Below are 21,764 nucleotides of genomic sequence, written 5' to 3' on the forward strand. Positions count from 1 at the left end.
TCATGTTCTAAACTAGAGTTTCCCTAACTGTGCGTCGCGACCCTCTGGGTCGCCTCGGCGTTATCAAAGGGCGTTATAAGGCGATCCATATAGATTTGCGACATCGACTTCTCATTAGTAGCCAGCGAACAAAGTAAAATAAATACCTCTTTTCATTTTTATTCTTGTGTTTTGTTATTGTTTTTATTTTCTAATAAAAATTATAAATATTATTTGAAGTTCTTCTTATAACTTGTTAGTAGGTCAGAACTGCGACTGGTACGTACTTTTTCGCAAAAAAAATGACAAATTCCCAAGGGTGTCACAGTAAAAATAAGTTTGAGAGGTCTTGTCCTAAGGTAACCGAAATTTAACCGATGGTTACGGAAGGGCAAATTGGGCTAATATGTTACTGTAATAACTACTCTTTCAGCTAGTCGATAATACGAATCAAAAACAATAGAAGGGTTCTTTTATAATTCCGTCGAAGAAAATATTCACGTCTGTGGGTTTTTGTTTCATTTTAAATATCTTTTTCTTTTTGTTTAATTCACTCATTCGAATTGTTTTCGCAAGTCCCAAAATATAGGGAATTTACCGACGCGAACGACGGTGAATACCGCAGCGGGCGAAGTAGTCGCGAATAGTTAGCCATCGAAGTCAGACGAACAAGACGAAAGACGCTTAAAAGACAAAAGAAAGGAAGAAAGTCTTGAAAAGAGGTTAAAAAGACGTAAAAGACGGAAGACGGTGAAATCAATAAGAGTACATTGATGTGCTATTTGTGACCATTAAAATAAGTGTGATGGTTTAAGAAAGAATCGTTAACACCACAAATTTCTCCTATAATCACTCTAAATAGATTTATAAATACAAAAGATTCCCGAATCTTTTTGTCTCTTTACTGTTAAACCTTCTTCTGTGAGACAATTCAGGATTTTCTGACTACAGGATATTGACATTTAATTAAACAAGTTGAATACGTCAAAAGATTGGTGATTTTTAATTAAAAAATTTGATAAGGCGACAACATCGAAGATAATCCTAAGATACAACTCCATCCTTTAATTAGACGTTTTAATATGCAGCCAATTGGAGAAAGTTGAATGTTGAGATGAGATAGCCGCACACATTAACATTACAAAGTTTTTATTTGAAATGGTATTAATATCATTTTTCTTAATGAAAAATCCCATGATAAAATTTTCCTCCAGTTTTAATTAAATTTCCTCTATTACAAAACGAACGCTTAGCATGCATTTATCGGGCAATCGTTCTTCCGGAAAATGCATCTAATACATTGATGCCGGAAGTTCAAACAGTTTATTGCCCCATTACAAAGTATTTAAACGAACAAATTCCGTTCTAAAATTAGACAATTGTTACAAACATATATGTATTTTACGTATCTGCCCTGATTACATCTGTATTTTATTGATTGTAAATACTTTAGGCAGGCTCTTATATAACTCGGTTACCAAAATATTTACATAGGGGAACCAAAAGATACACCACCACTTGACCTTATTTAATAGGCTTAGTATCATTAAAGGTAAATGGGGTCATTTTAATTACAATTCGAGTAGGCAAAATAAATTATTAAATTCGTATGATATTAGCGGCAAGATGTCGAAAATGAAAACGCGTTTTTACGAATGATCAAAATTTCAAATTTTTATCCAATTTCAAAATTTTCTACTTTGCAGTGTTGTAAGCACGGCAGGGTATCTTAAGGAGCAAGGCGATCTGTGCTTCTATGAAATTGAGCTTTTGGTCGAAATTGTTACGGTGACAAGAATCTAAACCAGTAAAAATCAGCTTTCCCTAGATTTTTACCGAAATTTCCGTATGTTTTCTCGGAGACGAAAGGATGTTTAAACAAAAAAAATTCGCTTGGAACTTTCTTTTCTTTAGAAGTAGTCGGGGTCCCGTATTAATTCCAATTATACATTTTTTGCGCATTATCTAGTCATTTTATAGTTTGTCATTTATCATTTTTATGATAAGGGGACTCTCTGAATAGATTTGAATACTTAAACATCCCTCTCATCGGTACTCTTAACCCTTTTGTCCTCTGATTTCAAAACTGACATTGTTATTCCACTACATATACAAAATTTTTCAGTTTGACTTTAGTAACGATTTATTCTCACTTGCGATACCAATTAGAAAAAATACAAATTCATACACAAAACAAGTTTATGTTACAACCAGTCTACCATAAATAGGTACCCATTCTCATTATTTGTATTGAAAAATGGAATCCCAATTATTTTAATGAATGTGGTGCTGCGCACTCTGGCCCAGCGACAGTAGGTACTTATCAGAAAATTATTTGGTGAAAATTCAGTCAAACGTAAATTAAATAAGTGTCATCGTAATAGAGTCAAACGTAAGCTCCTAGTTTTAATTAGTGACGACTCTTTCATTAATAAAAGCTATACGACGGTTTAATAACCACCTTTACTATCAGCGTTACTTGAAACAGTCACGAAATGCAGTGTGCTTCATTTTTACCTGATTGAATGAACTTTCTACTACAGAATTTACATAATATGCTGAAATTGTTTTGGGAAAGTCATACCAGTGAAGATACTGCGATTTTACAATCAAAATTTAAAATAACTAATGAATTTATAAAACCTTAAAGTGAAAATAAAAAAATTGTAAAAGAAATAAAAGGCTAAGGTGTGAACAATCAGCAAGGGAAACAAGAAGATAGAAGGGAAATGAAAAAGACAACTCAAATACAATGAGAAAGGTATTTAAAGATTAATTTAGAAATTCGAAAAAGGTTGTTAAAGGTGTAGGTATATTTCGAGCGCGGAGCCGTACGGGTGCGAAATATGGACAGTGGGCGCGGCGGAAAAGAAAAGGTTAGAAGTGTTCGAAATGTGGTGTTACAGGCGAATAATGAGGATACCGTGGATAGAGAAGGTTAGAAATGAAGAGGTATTAGAAAGAATAGGAGAACAGAGGACTCTATAGAAGTCAATAAGAAATAGGCGAGATAGGTTGGTAGGACACCTTCTTAGGCATGAAGGTCTAGTCAGAGACATATTAGAGGCAGAAACGGAAGTTAGGAGGAGTAGAGGTAGACCTAGATTAGATTACTGTTCGTAAATAGTTAAAGATATGGGTTGTTCTAGTGTTAGGGAAATGCGAAGATTAGCTCAGGATAGGAAAGAGTGGAGGTGCGTGTCCAACCCGTCTTAGGACTGACGACCTTATGATGATGATGAGGGTGATTCGAAGATTTATTTTTCAAGTAGGTTTATTTAATAAAATTGCAAGTACATATGGAAATAACGCTGGTCTAAGAAGAATTCATAATATTAACATTTAATGCCACATTGGGCTGTTTAGTTTTCCATAAGAAAAGCATGGGAACGAATACTTCATTAGACAAAAAACCTAAAACGCTGAAAACAGTATACAGTCTTCTACTGACGCCTTGCTTTTTTTGTTCACTAGTTGCATTTACTTAAACAAATATTTCGTGTTTAGAAAAACCCATTTTTTTATAAAACAAAGTGAGTTCCGACATGTCGTATATCTGCACGTAGATAGCCATTGTTGTAAATGGATAGCTTTAATAAATGGTCTTGTTCGAAAAAACAAAAAAAAAAAAGAGCAAACAACGAGATTGGTTGCGATCTATTTTTCATTCAGTTTGCCTGAAGGAAGTAAAACTCGGTGAAAACTAAAATCTCATCACGTCACTTGGATATTTATTTGTTACACATATAGGTACGTTGTTACAAATGTGCTCTATTGGGATTTATTCTTAAAGGAAGTGCATCGTATAGCGTAACAGTTGTGGTTCACACTGCGACAGTTACCTAATAAAACTGCCAAGAAGGAAATTCTGAAAAGACTCTAGGAACATTCCTGATGGAAAAATGTCAGCCAAGTAAATAAAACATACAACATTTTAATTAAAGCATTTTGCATCGAGTGAACTAGATTAATCTTTGTACGTAAAGCATTAAGACTTCAAGAATTTTACTTTGCAATTGAAACGCTATATTAGAAGCCCTTGACAAAAATTTTCAGTCTCTTCCCAGTCTCTCAGAGTCTTTCATCGTCTCTGAGAGCGTCTCTCACAGTCTCTTAGTTATTGCCTAGGCGTTTTTATGGATCTCTCACAGTCTCTGTATGAGATACTCGAACGATAAAATTGTTAATTCAGAGATTCGAGTCTCTCACAGAGAGACTGAATGAATAAAACTGAAAAATTGAGAGACTCGAGTCTCTCGTAGAAAGACTGGAATCTCTGAAATATGTTGAACTTATAAAGTTTTAACCATGTGTATCGAGGCACCGCTTATTGAGAGATTCAAGTCTCTCATTGAGAGATTCGAGTCTCTCGTTCGGAAACTGGACGCAGCAATGAGGATCTCTTTATGAGCGACTCCAGTCTCTCGTTCAGCGACGCTAAACAATTTTTTTTTGACAGTCTCTGGACAGTCCCTCCCAGCGATACCATAGAGACTCAATGAGAGACGGAGACTCGAGTCTCGCTTTCAAAGACTATGAGAGACTGAACATTTTTATATCGGGAATCTCAGATTTTCGATATTTAGAAAGTCGGTTTGAATTTAGATGTCGCTATTAAAAAGTAGGAATGACTGTTGATTTACAAATTCGGAAGAGACTGTGAAAAAATGTGTGCTTCGAACACAGCTCTGTAGGGGTGCAAAACGTGGACGCTGGACGCAGTCTGCAAAAAATACTAGAATCGTGTGAAATGTGGTGTTATAGGCGGATGATGTCAATGCACACATAAAGTTCGAAATGAGGACAGAACGAAGTACGACACTCCCTTCCGTATGTGAATTACCACCCACACGGAAGTAGAGGTGAAGTGGTGCAGCACTTTCTTTCCGACACTCCTATACCATTATTTACATATACCCCTGACCCAAGAGTACGATTTCTCTTGAGTTTAGGGACATGGGAATCTAATCCGGAAGGGAATGTAGTGCTTTCGTTTCTGATATTAAGGAAGTACATATATTTTTAAACTTTCGGCTCGGGTAACAATTCACACCGGAAGGGAATGCCGTATTTTTATTCCTTGATGCGTAATATACAATTTTCTGCAAATTATTTACCATTGTTCTTTTTGCACTTTTTGAGCAGATATTATATAACAAAAGGAAGCAATAATAAGTATAAATGAATGTAACAATTTCAGAAAATTGGCTTTCAAGACAACCATTTTCAATTCTTTGGGAACTCAAGCAGAATTTCCTGACACAATTCAAACAGAAATCATTTACTAAATGATGTAATTACGAGAAAATACCATCGGCTATTGTATGCTTTTGAAATGCTACAACAATCGACTAAAATTATTGCATTTTGGGTAAAAATCACCTTCTTCGAAACATTTGATGTAAAGCTAAAAGCTTTTTTGGAAAAATCAACACAATGTAACCGAAAATGGAAATTGTTACAATTACGCGATTTTGAAAGTAAATAAACAAAGAAAGTCTTTCAGGTTGCGTTAGTAACGTTTTTAGTTTTTACACCAACAGTCTACCGTTACGTCAAGGCTAATTTACATTGATAAGGATATCTTTTGTTAATTTGCGACTTACATATTCATCAATTCATCAATCATCTATCAGATACCTAATTACATGCCTACACAATCAATCAATGTAGATTGTGTAGTTAGCGTGCGCTTGGAAACCTGTCATTCTTTTCTTCTACTTACATTATAATTCCCTTTTAATATGATTTTATCTGCACAAATAATCACGATGCCCGTATACAAAATATTCCATTTTTGAACGGTGTAATTACTGCTTTAAAAGGACATACAGTGATTTTTTATTAAACAATTAAAAGAAGGGAAGTTGTTTACATATCTATTACACCTATACGAATAATACTCATGTATTACAAGATTACATCAATTTTATATGACATACATATTCATATCTGGGGGTAAAATGTCTTAGGGGGTTTAATTTTCCCGGCTGTAAAGTGCCCCGCATTCTTCTCCTAACAGAGTCAGACTCCTAAGCGTCTGTATCTCATTTATGATTAGTTCAATTCCACAAAACTCATCCAATTGAATTTCATACATGTTTTCTATATTTATATCACCTCCCCATTGTAAATGCTAAGAACCACCCTTAAAATAGCGCATAGAATTGTTTTAATAAAAAGAAAATATTTCAGTCTAAAATCGGTACCAAATGTACGTATTTCGGTTATTAATGCTGGTAATAAAAGTTCAGAGAACAGGAAGTTTTATTTCTGTTAATACTGTTTTCAATTTAATGCTATCGCAATAAAGAGCGTTTCAACTACTTTTCCAAAGATACAGGTAATATTTTCCAGTCAATTAATGTATCCATCAATATGTACATCTGTATGTATTACCATTTCTCCATACTAAAAGTTCAACAAACCTATATTTGCCTCTGCCAGGTGTAAACAACTAACTGGCATGTGGTATTAATTCTGGAAAGCTGCCCTCATTTTGTAATTTATTAGTCGGTTTACACGAATTGAACAATAATTGTTTGACTATTTATAACTGAGAATTACGCTATTGATCAGTTCAAAAATAATAGCACCTACAAAAACTATTTGTTCTGAAGTTCTAAAAGTGTTTTTTTAAATTCGTTTGAATGTTAACGTTACTGTCGTTTTAGTTAAAAATTCAAGAAAATTTGCTATAGGGTATTATTTTTTTAGGAACTAGAATAATTGGATTTACTATATAAGTACATACCTAGAGAAAAACTAATTTTATGTGTACTTTTTGGAAAACCAAAAACATAAAAAAATCTTACAAATGATTGAAGACCGGACTTTAAAACCTTAAAAAAGAAGAATCCGACATGTGTAGTTTCTTTTACAACTTTGTTACTCTGCAACTACCCTGGTAACTTCTTGTCAACTATCCAAATAGCATAGTCATTATTAATGCAGTGGACAACATACAAAATGATAACCTTTGCGTGCAAATATGTAAATAAAAGCAAAAGATAAAATTTACATTAATAAAACATATCCAAACATGACATTTGGTGAAAGTAAGTGTTTAGCATTTTTACGTCAGCAAAGTGGATCACGTAATGGCAGCGATTTATCTGCATATGTATCTACTTACTTTCATTGAAAATAATAAATTGCAGCCCTGATTTTCTTATTAAAAATAATATTATTAAATTAATCAATTCATTAATATGAGACGAATAATTAGAAGAAGTAGCCGATTCTAAGTATCTAAGAAGACAAATAAGTCAGGACGGAAGGAGTAGTAGGGATGAAAGAGCGAATGTAAAGATAGGAGACGAATAATTAGAAGAAGTAGCCGATTCTAAGTATCTAAGAAGACAAATAAGTCAGGACGGAAGGAGTAGTAGGGATATAAAGCAGAGGATAACGTAGGGTCTAGTCGTCTTCAATAAAAAGTAGTCACTTCTATGTTCGCAAATGATTAATTTAGAAATCCGAAAAAGATTGTCTAAAAATGTATGGAGCGCGGTGCTGTTCGGGTGCGAAACATGGACACAGTGGGCGCGGTGGAAAAGGAAAGGTTAGAAGCGTTCGAAATGTGGTGTTACAGGCGAATGATGTGGATATCGTGGATAGAGAAGGTTACAAATGAAAAGGTATTAGAAAGAATAAGAGAACAGGCGACTCTATGGAGGTATCTATCAAGATAGGTTGGAAAGACACCGTCTCAGGCATGAAGGTTTAGTAAGAGACATATTAGAGGCAGAAACAAGGGTTAAGAGGAGTAGAGGTAGACCTAGACCTAGATTACTGTTCGCAAATTGTTAAGGATATGGGTTGTTCTAGATTTGGGCAAATGCTTAGGTAGGAAAGAGTGGAGGTGCGTGTCCAATCAGCTTTAGGACTGACGACCTTCTTATATATGTGTATATGTATACAACTATTATTATTGCCCCTATTGTAAAGTTAGAGCATTTGAGAGCATTTAATTTAGATCTACCTCTACCCCTTTTAACTCCAGTTTCTGCTTTTAATTTGCCTCTAACTAGTCCTTCATATCTGAGTTGTCCTATCAACCTAATTCGTTCATTTTTTATTAATTGTGTTCCCTTTTAGGACCACTTCGTTGTGTCCGTCCGTCTGCCACGGCCATTTTTCTCAAAAACGCGTAGAGATATTAAATTGAAATTAATATCAAATACTTAGGTCACAAATTCCTTAGAGCTTGACCTAAAATCATGAAATTTGGCAAGAAGCAAAGTCTTATAGCACAAAAATAATCTTTGAATTGTTATATTGTAATTATGTTCTTTGGGGACTGATATCGGAGGAAAATTTTTAAGATACTCGGAAAAACAGGATTCGATTTTCGGGACGAACGAGTTAATTACATACCATTTCGATTCGATCCGATTCGAACTTGGCTACTTTTTATTACCCTACTTTTACATCCATTTCAATAATAAGTTATTGAATCCACAATTTTTTGCCGTTTCGCATCCTTGTTTCTTATTAAAATGTTTCCAAATTCTAACAAGAATTTATTGTAATAAAAAAAAATCTCACCTCTTTCTTGATGCTTTTAGTGCTATTGTGATTGTCGTTTGTCGCTAAAGCTGCAGCAGCAGCAGCTCGTAGCCTAGAAGCTCGAGTTGTTCGCGGTTCGTCCGAGCTGCTGGAATAAGTTTGATAATTTTGTCGAGTCTTATTCGGTAACTGCGAGGACTCGTCTAAAACATTATCAAATTGAAACGCCAACTGTCTACGACGTTCTTCTTTGTAGCGAGCCATTCTTTCGGCCCTGCCTTCTTTGATTTCCGACATCGTTTGTTTTGATTCACTAGATTCAGTCTTGTTGCATAGTGGACTTGTCGGGACCTGATCGGACTTTTCCGTGTGTTCTGATGATAGAGCTGCAACAAAAAAAATAAAAATTTTTGTGTATTCCTCATTCATTTATTGTATTTCCAATCATTAAAATAAATTACACAGCAGTGTCATATAAAAAGTAAAACAGTCATTTTTGAAATTTTGATTGTTCTGAAGTGTTTTAATAAAATACCAATTACAACAACATTAAGCTATTATTTCGGTTAGAATTTTGCATATTGTACTAAGAATGAAATAAATCGTATCACATAGGTAATTTGTATGCAGTACGTTCTTCATTGGCAAGTTCGATCGCAATCGTCATGAAAATTTTATGAGCCGAGCGAAGAAAACTGCCATCGAGCTAAACTGCTACGCACATGGGTAATACGCCATCACTTCATAAAAGATTTAACGAAAACCTCTCAGATTTTGACACGCTTGTAACGGTTACATCTAGCTAGGTACTTATTTATTTTCCTCAAATAAAACAGAAAATCCAGCAAAATATCCTGTCTCTTTTAAAGCTTTCATTATTATTCCATTCAGGAAATCTCTGTTATGTAAACTATTAAATATGTTTGCTTTCCAGAATTTCGTCGAGAGCGTATTCATCACGACTCAATCTGTTTATACAACACAAAAAATTCGCAAACATTCTAGTGCGAAAATATATCTCCAAAATTATTTAACAGGAAGTTGAAAAGCAACAAACAATTTAAAATTAACTAAGCAGTAATCTTCTTTCTTCTTTTACTAGCTAAATTGTTATAAACTGAAATTCTTATGTCGCCTATCTAACCATCACCTCAATTTACATTTACCGGTTAAAAAATATTTAAAAGTTGAAAAGCATCACTTTTGTACTTAAGATTTTCTTCATTTTATAAAACGAAATGTAATTTCCTACGATAAAAGTTAATAAACAATTTTCATGTTATTATAAAATTGTATGGCTGTTTCGACAGATTACTGACTCCTATTTGAACTTTTTGTTCTGTTTAGTTACGTGTCTGCCACGTATTAGGGGTAGCTAATGCGTAGAGGGTTCATTCCACACAATGTAACATTCTACAGATGACGTGCATCACGTTGTTTGTAAAAATTCGAACTGTTGTATTTTCAACTGAAAACTTTGCCATTGTTTAATCTCCAGTTTTAAAAGGAAGTCGTTAAACAAACGGATATACGAATGGAACTGTCAGCCACATTTCTCTGATAATGGATTTTTCTGGGTTAGTGTACGACTAGAGGAGAAGTGCGCCAGCTCATTTTAGTGCGAAAGGTTACTGACATGAAACAATAACATTGCCATCAATGTCAACGTCAAAATCGAGGTGCTATTGAAAATAAGGATTGTTTTATTTTCACAACTGTATCGTTCTTTACTTGGTGGTTAAAATTAGGAATGGCAAAAATGTATCGACGTTTTTCACGAATTTCACAAGAATATTGACCTTTTCTGGTATGATGGAAACGCTGATGTTTTATTTTGATGCATTGTAGTTTTTAATACTACTTCTAAAAGCATCTATTAATGAATTTGCATATAGATCGTCATTTATTACATACTATAACTAGTTTATTATTTAACATTATTAGCATTCGTTGATAACATCGATATTTTGTTTCGAAGACCTATTCACGATGAATTGCAGAAGCACCACAGAAAATTGTAGAGTATTCTTAAGAAAACATCGAAATTTTAATAGAGTGTAAACTCTATATAACGATACTTAAGAGACTGAACATTTTTCGGCGTTATAAGGAGTGGTCGTTAAATGGAGAGGAATAAAAGATATTATTTTACTATTCTATAATAATATGCATTTACCAATATAGTACACATTTTGCACTGAACATTGTTATTTATACATTGCCTGTTATCTTCGTGTGATGTTTTTTGCTGCTCCAATATTTAATTGTATTTTGTTACGTATCTTACTCATATCTTGAGATACTGCTGGATCAATTTGATTATATAAAAAGTATTTTTTTAATAGTTTCGCTGCATCAAGTGCTTGTTTGATGCTTGGTGGAGGGACAGGATCGTCTTCTTCGACAACGTACACAGCTGCAGTTCTTATCTATTTCGGCAACTTAGAAAGTATACTGCTTAATGATTTATAATGCCGCATTGTTGTCGTTAAATAGAGTTGATTGATTGATTGATGAATTTCTTGCGATATTTCGTGTGTGTATAAACACTATAATTGTTGGCAACCCTACAGTTCCAACTGAATATATACGTATTTAAATTCCGCAACAAAACCTAGCAAAAAATGAAAATCCAAAAAAGTTCAGAAAGGAACGATTCTACCCCCATGCTTTAACAGTTTTAAGTTTTTATTTCATATTGACGACTTTGTCAGCCTAAATACTGATCTTCATGTTTATTTTTAAATGTGATACGACTCCCTTGCAAACTTTCGTCTCCAATTTCACCCCTTAAAGACCTTTGAACACGTATCCATTCGATTGTAGCAAAGACTCTACTAACTCTCTAACTCCATGGAATAAGTTTCTAAAAATAATTTCTCAGTGGGTGATGTTTACATAAGAATAGATTCCTTTCGAATTTCATCTTTTCATCTAAGTTTCAATTGTTTTGTTTCAGCATTAATGAACCTGTCAGAAGTTTTTCTTTTACATACGCATATGATTTACCATTATACTTACTCAAAGATAATTTTTAATCAATCAATAATCGTTAATCCCTTTTAAGACTCAAAGTAATAGCAAACAAATATCGACAGCAAATTTAACTAGTGGACAGGGGGGTTCTATACCAAGAAAAAATTAGTTGGACCCTGCAAGCTTTGTCTTTAATTTCTATATATTATGAATAACTGTTTCAAATCACAATCTTTTCGTTTAGAAACAAACAGGAAGTGTTTGACGCTCTTACTGATAAGCAGACCGGCATTCACAAAGCGCTCAAAGCTTTTAGATAAAAATGCGGACCAATAGTATTAAAACCCTAGGCGAAAATTTTCAGTCTCTCTCCAGTCTCTCAGAGTCTTTTAGCGTATCTGAGAGCGTCTCTTACAGTCTTTCACAGTCTCTCAGTTATTACCTAGGTGTTTTTATGGATCTCTCACAGTCTCTGTATGAGAGACTCGAACGATAAAATTGTTAATTCAGAGATTTGAGTCTCTCACAGAGACTGAATGAATAAAACTGAAAAATTGAGAGACTCGAGTCTCTCGTAGAAAGACTGGAATCTCTGAAATATGTTGAACTTAGAAAATTTTAACCATGACTATCGAGACACCACTTATTGACAGATTCGATTCTCTCCTTCAGAGATTCGAGTTTCTCGTTCGGAGACTGGATACGAAATGAGGATCTCTTTATGAGCGACTCGAGTCTCTCGTTCAGAGACTGGATACGAAATGAGGATCTCTTTATGAGCGACTCGAGTCTCTCGTTCAGAGACGCTAAACAGTTTTTTTGACAGTCTCTCGATAGCCTCTCTCAGTGACACCAGAGATACTCGATGAGAGACGGAGATTCGAGTCTCGCTTTCAGAGACTTTGAGAGACTGAACATTTTTACCTCGGGAAACTCATGATATTCATTATGAAAGTACTTAAAAGATTGGTTGGTAAATTACAATTTTTTTTAAGAAATATAGCAAAATTTGATGGAATACTATTACTTATTATTATCAATTTTCATCATATGACTTTTTTCAGATAATATTATTCTAATTATGCTGACATTTAATACACCCAAGACGATAAATCATAAATCACAAATCTAATTTCCATCAAGCTTTGTTTGCGTCCCAAAAATGAATTATTTATCCGTTGTGTAATAATAAACAATAGTTAATAAGCATATAATTGGTTATTATGTGAAATTGGCATGTCTATAAATCTTTAGTTCCTTATGTGCAGTATTTTTAGCAAAAATTGTAATTTCGGAGAAGTAAGGAGCACTTAAAATCCACTGACACCAATACATAACAATAACGCGGTTGTGGTTATTAAATCGAAACAACAATACCTAACTTCAATATTCCAAAAACCAATTATTCGTTTCTACTTTTATTTGTTTTGTGTATTAAGTATAGTACTATTACATACACCTACTCAACCAGGTCAAATAAAAGATTGGAAGAAGAAGAAAATAGAGCAAGTAACAGAACAAAAGGAAGAAAAAAATAAGAAATACAAAACGTTACTTAAGATGGAGGTAAGTAAAACATCCGGAATATATTCAAAAAGGCGGAAAAGTGAAGTTCATATGAACGGTGGGTATGTTACTTCAGAACAAGAAATAGTTGGACGGAAAGTAGATCTTTGTAATGCATATTTTTCGAAGAGAATGAGGAAGTGGAAGAACATGGAAGTCTTTATGAGAATAATCAAAAAAGGATGAAAACATGAAGAAAGTAATGACAGGATCTGAGTAAGGATTGGGTTGGGTCAAGAGGACATGAGATTTGAGAGGACAGCAATTGGACAAGAAAAACAAATATAATATGTACACCATGTTTCCCTAAATAGAAGTCATTATTTTAAATAATAAATGTGAGTTAACCATTTTAAAAATGCTAACATTGTAATAAAACGCGTGCCTTATCAGTAGTAGACGGCTGGCAAACCCACGCCATCCGTTCCTTTTTAATTAATCAGCAGTGATGCAAGTTTTCTTTAAACAATCAATAACTTCGATCGTGGAGTTACAAAAAGTCTTTCAAACGACTAGGTCGGTCTCTTATCGTGTTAATAGTTAACGCACATGGTGTATCGCTATTTTCCGTAAGGCGTAACTCCTATTCCTTTAAGCAACAAAACCCTCCAAATTTAAGAACAAATTAAACACATTAATAATTAATCAATAATAAAGAAAGTAAGTGTTCAAAAGTGTTTTTTTTAAAAAGCTTAAGGAATAGCACCGGCCTTTAACTGGCGCAGTCGTGACGGATTTTTGGACATCTTAATCTTAAAGTGCACACACAAAAGGAAGAAAGAATCCGCGTGAGGGTGTACAAGTGTCTGTTGGCGCAACTAAGAGCAAGATTTCCCAAAAATCAAAGAACCATCGCTTCTGAAAGGAAATTCGTGGTATCCCGACCAGACTGGCAACGAGGACAGCACCACAACCCCTTCAGAAACAACTGCATTGGAGCAACTTCAAGGAGCAACCACACAGAGGTGAGGTCTCCCATTCAACTTCAAGGAGCAACCCCACAGAGGTGAGGTCTCCCATTCAACTTCAAGGAGCAACCCCACAGAGGTGAGGTCTCCCATTCAACTTCAAGGAGCAACCCCACAGAGGTGAGGTCTCCCANGTTAAAACCAAGTGCAGTTTCGTATCAACAAATTACATTTGCGTAATTCCTAAAACTGGCCCCTACAATAATACAAATAAAAGTCGTCAAACTACGGCGACAACAAAATGAATATTTACCTAGCTAAAAAATACTGACAAAAACTTGAATGGTAATTTTGTATCAAAATGTGTTGGATTGCATAAATTTAAAAGAACTTTCTTCGAAGAGCAAAAATTTAAGTTACAGAATAAGAATACAAAAAAAAAATTAAAAAAAGAAGACATAATTTTATAAGTAGTTTCGTATAATTTACTGTTTTTTGTTTTATTCGAATATATATTACATAATTATACAGTTTACATATTTATTTAACTCGCATCTCATAACATTTAATTACTTTTTATAGATAAATATAAAAATTTATGTATTAGGTCTTCAAAAAGTCTTACGCAAACATAAAACGAACAAACCCTAAAATAAATAATGTTTTTACTGCATTTCACCCGCAGATAACTTCAAGTGAATACGAACTGCTATAAAATACTTGAATTAGACGCTTCATAGGTAATAAAAGCAAACTCCGGCAACGAGATAAAATTTACATTTTCATAGCATAATTAATTAAGCTGCCATGTACATAACTCGTAGTCATGTCAGTTAAAACGTAAGAAAGCAACTTTTATAAAACTTTAATTTATTATGCGAAGAGAAATATCACAAGAAAATGGACGGTTAAATTCATTAACATCCCTAGCAGGGACGATAGATGATATTAAAGAATTAAATTCACAAATTATGCAATTGTAGAGCAAATACTGACGAGTTAGAGTAATTTGAAATCAATAGATTTCAATATAAATGATATTTATTTTGAAGAAATTTGTTCTTTGTAGGTAGGTACTTGACAGATGTTAATATCTAATAATTAATGTGAATTAATATTCAACTCTCTACAGATTACTTCAAATTAATAAGGAAAAGTTGTTGCTGTTGTCGCACTCTCGTCGGGAATCGAACCCGGTCTCCTTGGGCTCACGCATCCATGCTCTGAACACCAAGCTTAATTAATTAACATTAACTTGACGTAATCTGTAGAGGGTTGAATATTAATAAAAAAAAGAACTTTAGTGGAGACCAATTTAGTAAAGTATTAAGTCGACGTTTTTTAGCAAGGTGAGAGATATATGAATGCTTTCTATGAAACTATTTAAAACTTACAATTAGTTAATCCACAAATCCGTAAACTATGACTCTTATTATAGTTATAAACTGAATTCCAGTGACTGAACCCGAGGGCTACAATTACAACTACTCAAAAAGATTATAGGAGAACATTTTTGTCTAAATCCATGCAATAACAGCACTATTTTGCCGGCAAGAAACTCAACCAAATAGAAAATGAAGATTTCAGTGGCTAAATTAATATTATAGTCTCACCTAAATAATACCTATGCGATATGGTTATGGTTCGTAAATGCGTTATTAATTTATTCCCGGAAGCAATTTCGCAACAACCTGATTGCATTTATAATTGACCAGCAAAATTATCCTGTTCGGTTTGTCCTAGACTTAATAATAGATTAACTTCAACGACGATGTATCCTATCTGATAATACTCACGTGCACCGCATCGTTGCTCCATGCCCTTTATTATAATACACCTAACATGTACCAATTATAAATTCATTACATTGTATTTAATCTTTAAAAACGAAAACTACCAGAACTCATAAGAAATAAATTAAGAAGTTAAAATTTCCGAATGGAAACAAACAATTTTTGATTTGTTTCTGTACTTCTGATTACGAATCCTGAAACTTGGACACAATTAATTTTAAAGTACATGTATTAGAGATTGGCTGGGTATCCCGTTTGATCACTTTTTAGGATCCGGCTAGGCACCGGATAACGACACTGAGGTAGTGCCCAGTAATTCCACCAGCGAAAAAAGAAAAAATTAACACCAGCAATAATAATTTAATAAGTACAGTAAAAGTTCCTTATTTTTCGAGTGAAAAAATTGCAATCCTGTATTCGCGGCTAAAAATTACATTATTCGCGGATGCAATCGGTAAACAGAAAAGGATTCGGTGTCATTTATTAAGAAGATTGACCGCAATAGACCGTTCGTGCCTAGTGTGAATTTTTCAGATAACATGGGTTTCTATTCTAAACATTGTGATTTAACGCAGCGAGATACGTAGACCGTTCGAGCCTAGTGTGAATTTTTCAGATAACATGGGTTTCTATTCTAAACATTGTGATTTAACGCAGCGAGATAAATATGTGATTTTTTGTATAGTAACAGACAAAGGTTTACACTAACTCGGTACGTTTTTAGTTTTCAATAATACGTTCATTAAAAGCTTTCACAAGTGGTTAAAGTTAATGCTTCTTGTAGGACACGTATTTTCAATTGAAATTAAAAAAATTAAAAAATGGCCTTCGACAGGTTTTAGAACAGAACTTTAAAAACCTCATTCTAAATAAAAGGACTACTCAGCCGTATTTTTCCTGTACGTACTATACACAATTTGGAAACAACATGAAGGTACTTACATCAATAAACGCCTTATTAGGTGCAATTTAATATAAATAAGTATGTCTTCAGTAGTGTTATGGTTAAAAAAAATACGTCGTCGTCACAGAGAGTTAATTTTCTTCCTGTTTTCCGCAACAGCGTCCATCATGCTTTTATGAAAGTCTTTTGCAATTCGTTACGGATGTTGAAGGATAATACTACTAGCGTGAAGGATAAACAAGCCGGAATCAGCATGCTGTTAATGCTAATTATGTATTTACTATTAGATACTGCATATAGTACAACTACGTTACAACCAAGCAAACTTAACAATTGTTACATAATAAATGCACAGGCTGTCTTAAGAAATCGCTTCTAAATGCTGTTAAGGACACACTTCTCTAAATAACATTCACGTAGTCTTATTCTAATAGATGCTTTTCTTCATTAACAAAAAATAAAATAAAACGTACCTACTAGTGGATGGTAGTATGAGGGTAGTTTCTTGTCAAAAAATTGTATGCTTAAGGACAGTAAATTCTCCATAAAAAGCTTTGTAAATACATATGTAGCAGTTAACCTAAAATTTTATTACAAAGGACGTCGTTAAAAAATATGAAAAAATTGAAGAAAGGTGTTTTAAACAATTTTCTTCTGTAAACAAATATTTTATAAACACGAAACCTCTGAGAGTTTAATAGTCAGCGATTGTAAGATAATGAACACTATATCAGGAGGTAGGAAAAGCCCCCCGAAGGGAAGGGGGAGGGGAACACACCATCATCTATTCTACCTACGTTGTTAGTTTGTGTTATGTTAGGTTACATAGGGTAGGTTAGGTTATGGTGGATAAAAGTTCCGCCCTTCTCCATGAGGTTTTTTTAATCGATCTCGGTTTGAGGCTTCAAATATAGTATTTGTTGTCGTAAATTTATAATCAGTTCCAATCAGTATATGACAAACTATAAACTATTTAGTTACAAAAGAAAATTCTTCAGAACTTTTTCATGTAATTTTCTCATAATTGGACTATTTTAAGTAATTTCCAGAAAAGAAAAAGTAGGTTTTCGAAAAAGCCGTAATTGCTTTTACCTAAAACTGTTTTAGAAGACGTACGGAAAACAACAACGCATTAGAAGAGTGTTAATTTATTGGATTCTCTCTCAAGGTTTTCTTCTTTTTATTAAGTAAGATTTGCTTTGATGTGAAAAAAGTGAAAAACAACTTCCATGTCACTACATAATTGTATTCATTTTAATAAGTTTCTTTTAATGTGAGTGATTTCCAAGAAAATTATTTTCTCGTTACTTCACTGACTGAAACAAGACTTATACAATCGTGCATATCGATTATAAATTAAGCCACTTGAAAAAGTAATTTTAAAGGAAGTTTATTTTACACAATTTCTTACGACGCATTTTAGTAAAAATAATATTATTACATCTCCAAAATTGTTGGCAAACTATACAGAAAAGCTTAAAACTGCCTACATATTTATAATTCTACTCGTTTTCAAAATACTCTTCAATAAATCTCTGGGATGGGCTTTAATTGATTGATCAAGAAATAAGCTAACTATAAATTAACTAACTATATATATGTATATCTATCTATTATCAACAAATAACTTTGGGCATTTTCCGTTCAACATTCTAACGTATATGAGATAATTATTATTTGATACATTTATTTATACTTTGTGATTTGTTGGCAGAAATTGCAAAAATATCATAAAAAAATAATTGTCATTGTAAATTTAAAGTTAAAATTATTTTGAAAAGTACGTCACCAACTCCATTTAAATTTAGGTTTTTAAAATTAGACAATTCGATGAACCATTAGGTGTAATTTTTGCATTCTCAACTAATACTCCTTTTTATTTAGTTCTAATATTATGTCATAACTGTAAGTAAGATAATTCATTCGTGAAACTACCAAATAACAGTAAAAAGTAAAGCGCAAAAAGTAACCTTTGAACTATATTATTACAATTAAGTCGGTAATGATTTATATTCAATTTATATTCTCTCCATTAGTCAATTATGAAACATACACATAGTATAGTACACGCGCTTTACTATGACATTAATAAGCACAGAAAAAGGAATATAAATGTTATAAATGTGACTGCTTATTAGTTTTTACAATTTTATATATATAGACGATGACCTATATTCACTATTTACAGGAATTACAAAAACTGTTGACACTTATGAAGCCATTAGATATCTACAAATTTGCCAAGCTAAAGCAGGAGAATAATACTACATTGATAACAGTATCTATAGTCACATAATACAACGTGCAAATGAATAAAGAAGCTTTTATAAAAACATAAATTATTATTAAGAACAAAAAGCAGCCACCTTATGTTTTCATTTATTAGTATTTTACCTTCTACAAACCCGAATTTTAATTTATAACTGTTAAATAATCACTCATTATAATCGACCGATTTGCAATCCTGATACTAACATCTTATAAATTAATGATGCTATAGAAGAAACTATAAATTTTTTTTCGTCAGATTAATTGAGAGTTCATTAAGGTTTACAGCTTAAGATTCTTAAACTGCAGAAGAGATTGTCAGTAATATTCCGTTTGACTCTTTCAGATTTTTTTTGTTTATTTAATGGAGAATAAAACATTGGATGAATTGAAGAAATGAATATCATTTACAATTNGTATCCCGTTTGATCACTTTTTAGGATCCGGCTAGGCACCGGATAACGACACTGAGGTAGTGCCCAGTAATTCCACCAGCGAAAAAAGAAAAAATTAACACCAGCAATAATAATTTAATAAGTACAGTAAAAGTTCCTTATTTTTCGAGTGAAAAAATTGCAATCCTGTATTCGCGGCTAAAAATTACATTATTCGCGGATGCAATCGGTAAACAGAAAAGGATTCGGTGTCATTTATTAAGAAGATTGACCGCAATAGACCGTTCGTGCCTAGTGTGAATTTTTCAGATAACATGGGTTTCTATTCTAAACATTGTGATTTAACGCAGCGAGATACGTAGACCGTTCGAGCCTAGTGTGAATTTTTCAGATAACATGGGTTTCTATTCTAAACATTGTGATTTAACGCAGCGAGATAAATATGTGATTTTTTGTATAGTAACAGACAAAGGTTTACACTAACTCGGTACGTTTTTAGTTTTCAATAATACGTTCATTAAAAGCTTTCACAAGTGGTTAAAGTTAATGCTTCTTGTAGGACACGTATTTTCAATTGAAATTAAAAAAATTAAAAAATGGCCTTCGACAGGTTTTAGAACAGAACTTTAAAAACCTCATTCTAAATAAAAGGACTACTCAGCCGTATTTTTCCTGTACGTACTATACACAATTTGGAAACAACATGAAGGTACTTACATCAATAAACGCCTTATTAGGTGCAATTTAATATAAATAAGTATGTCTTCAGTAGTGTTATGGTTAAAAAAAATACGTCGTCGTCACAGAGAGTTAATTTTCTTCCTGTTTTCCGCAACAGCGTCCATCATGCTTTTATGAAAGTCTTTTGCAATTCGTTACGGATGTTGAAGGATAATACTACTAGCGTGAAGGATAAACAAGCCGGAATCAGCATGCTGTTAATGCTAATTATGTATTTACTATTAGATACTGCATATAGTACAACTACGTTACAACCAAGCAAACTTAACAATTGTTACATAATAAATGCACAGGCTGTCTTAAGAAATCGCTTCTAAATGCTGTTAAGGACACACTTCTCTAAATAACATTCACGTAGTCTTATTCTAATAGATGCTTTTCTTCATTAACAAAAAATAAAATAAAACGTACCTACTAGTGGATGGTAGTATGAGGGTAGTTTCTTGTCAAAAAATTGTATGCTTAAGGACAGTAAATTCTCCATAAAAAGCTTTGTAAATACATATGTAGCAGTTAACCTAAAATTTTATTACAAAGGACGTCGTTAAAAAATATGAAAAAATTGAAGAAAGGTGTTTTAAACAATTTTCTTCTGTAAACAAATATTTTATAAACACGAAACCTCTGAGAGTTTAATAGTCAGCGATTGTAAGATAATGAACACTATATCAGGAGGTAGGAAAAGCCCCCCGAAGGGAAGGGGGAGGGGAACACACCATCATCTATTCTACCTACGTTGTTAGTTTGTGTTATGTTAGGTTACATAGGGTAGGTTAGGTTATGGTGGATAAAAGTTCCGCCCTTCTCCATGAGGTTTTTTTAATCGATCTCGGTTTGAGGCTTCAAATATAGTATTTGTTGTCGTAAATTTATAATCAGTTCCAATCAGTATATGACAAACTATAAACTATTTAGTTACAAAAGAAAATTCTTCAGAACTTTTTCATGTAATTTTCTCATAATTGGACTATTTTAAGTAATTTCCAGAAAAGAAAAAGTAGGTTTTCGAAAAAGCCGTAATTGCTTTTACCTAAAACTGTTTTAGAAGACGTACGGAAAACAACAACGCATTAGAAGAGTGTTAATTTATTGGATTCTCTCTCAAGGTTTTCTTCTTTTTATTAAGTAAGATTTGCTTTGATGTGAAAAAAGTGAAAAACAACTTCCATGTCACTACATAATTGTATTCATTTTAATAAGTTTCTTTTAATGTGAGTGATTTCCAAGAAAATTATTTTCTCGTTACTTCACTGACTGAAACAAGACTTATACAATCGTGCATATCGATTATAAATTAAGCCACTTGAAAAAGTAATTTTAAAGGAAGTTTATTTTACACAATTTCTTACGACGCATTTTAGTAAAAATAATATTATTACATCTCCAAAATTGTTGGCAAACTATACAGAAAAGCTTAAAACTGCCTACATATTTATAATTCTACTCGTTTTCAAAATACTCTTCAATAAATCTCTGGGATGGGCTTTAATTGATTGATCAAGAAATAAGCTAACTATAAATTAACTAACTATATATATGTATATCTATCTATTATCAACAAATAACTTTGGGCATTTTCCGTTCAACATTCTAACGTATATGAGATAATTATTATTTGATACATTTATTTATACTTTGTGATTTGTTGGCAGAAATTGCAAAAATATCATAAAAAAATAATTGTCATTGTAAATTTAAAGTTAAAATTATTTTGAAAAGTACG

The 21,764-nt window shown here is 32.9% G+C and overlaps 1 protein-coding gene across 7 annotated transcripts in view; it reads right to left on the minus strand.

Annotated features, from left to right (window-relative positions):
* Positions 1-21,764, minus strand: part of LOC108737716 (supervillin) — a 216,405-nt gene that overhangs the window by 87,173 nt on the left and 107,468 nt on the right. For all 7 annotated transcript variants that reach the window (XM_025973346.1, XM_025973349.1, XM_025973351.1 and 4 more), the window contains one exon: positions 8,530-8,876. In XM_025973346.1, coding sequence (XP_025829131.1) covers positions 8,530-8,876 — 347 coding nt within the window. The remainder of the gene's footprint in view (positions 1-8,529; positions 8,877-21,764) is intronic.

The sequence above is a fragment of the Agrilus planipennis genome, unplaced genomic scaffold, assembly GCF_000699045.2.
Source record: "Agrilus planipennis isolate EAB-ADULT unplaced genomic scaffold, Apla_2.0 scaffold144, whole genome shotgun sequence".
Classification (NCBI taxonomy): Eukaryota; Metazoa; Arthropoda; class Insecta; order Coleoptera; family Buprestidae; genus Agrilus; species Agrilus planipennis.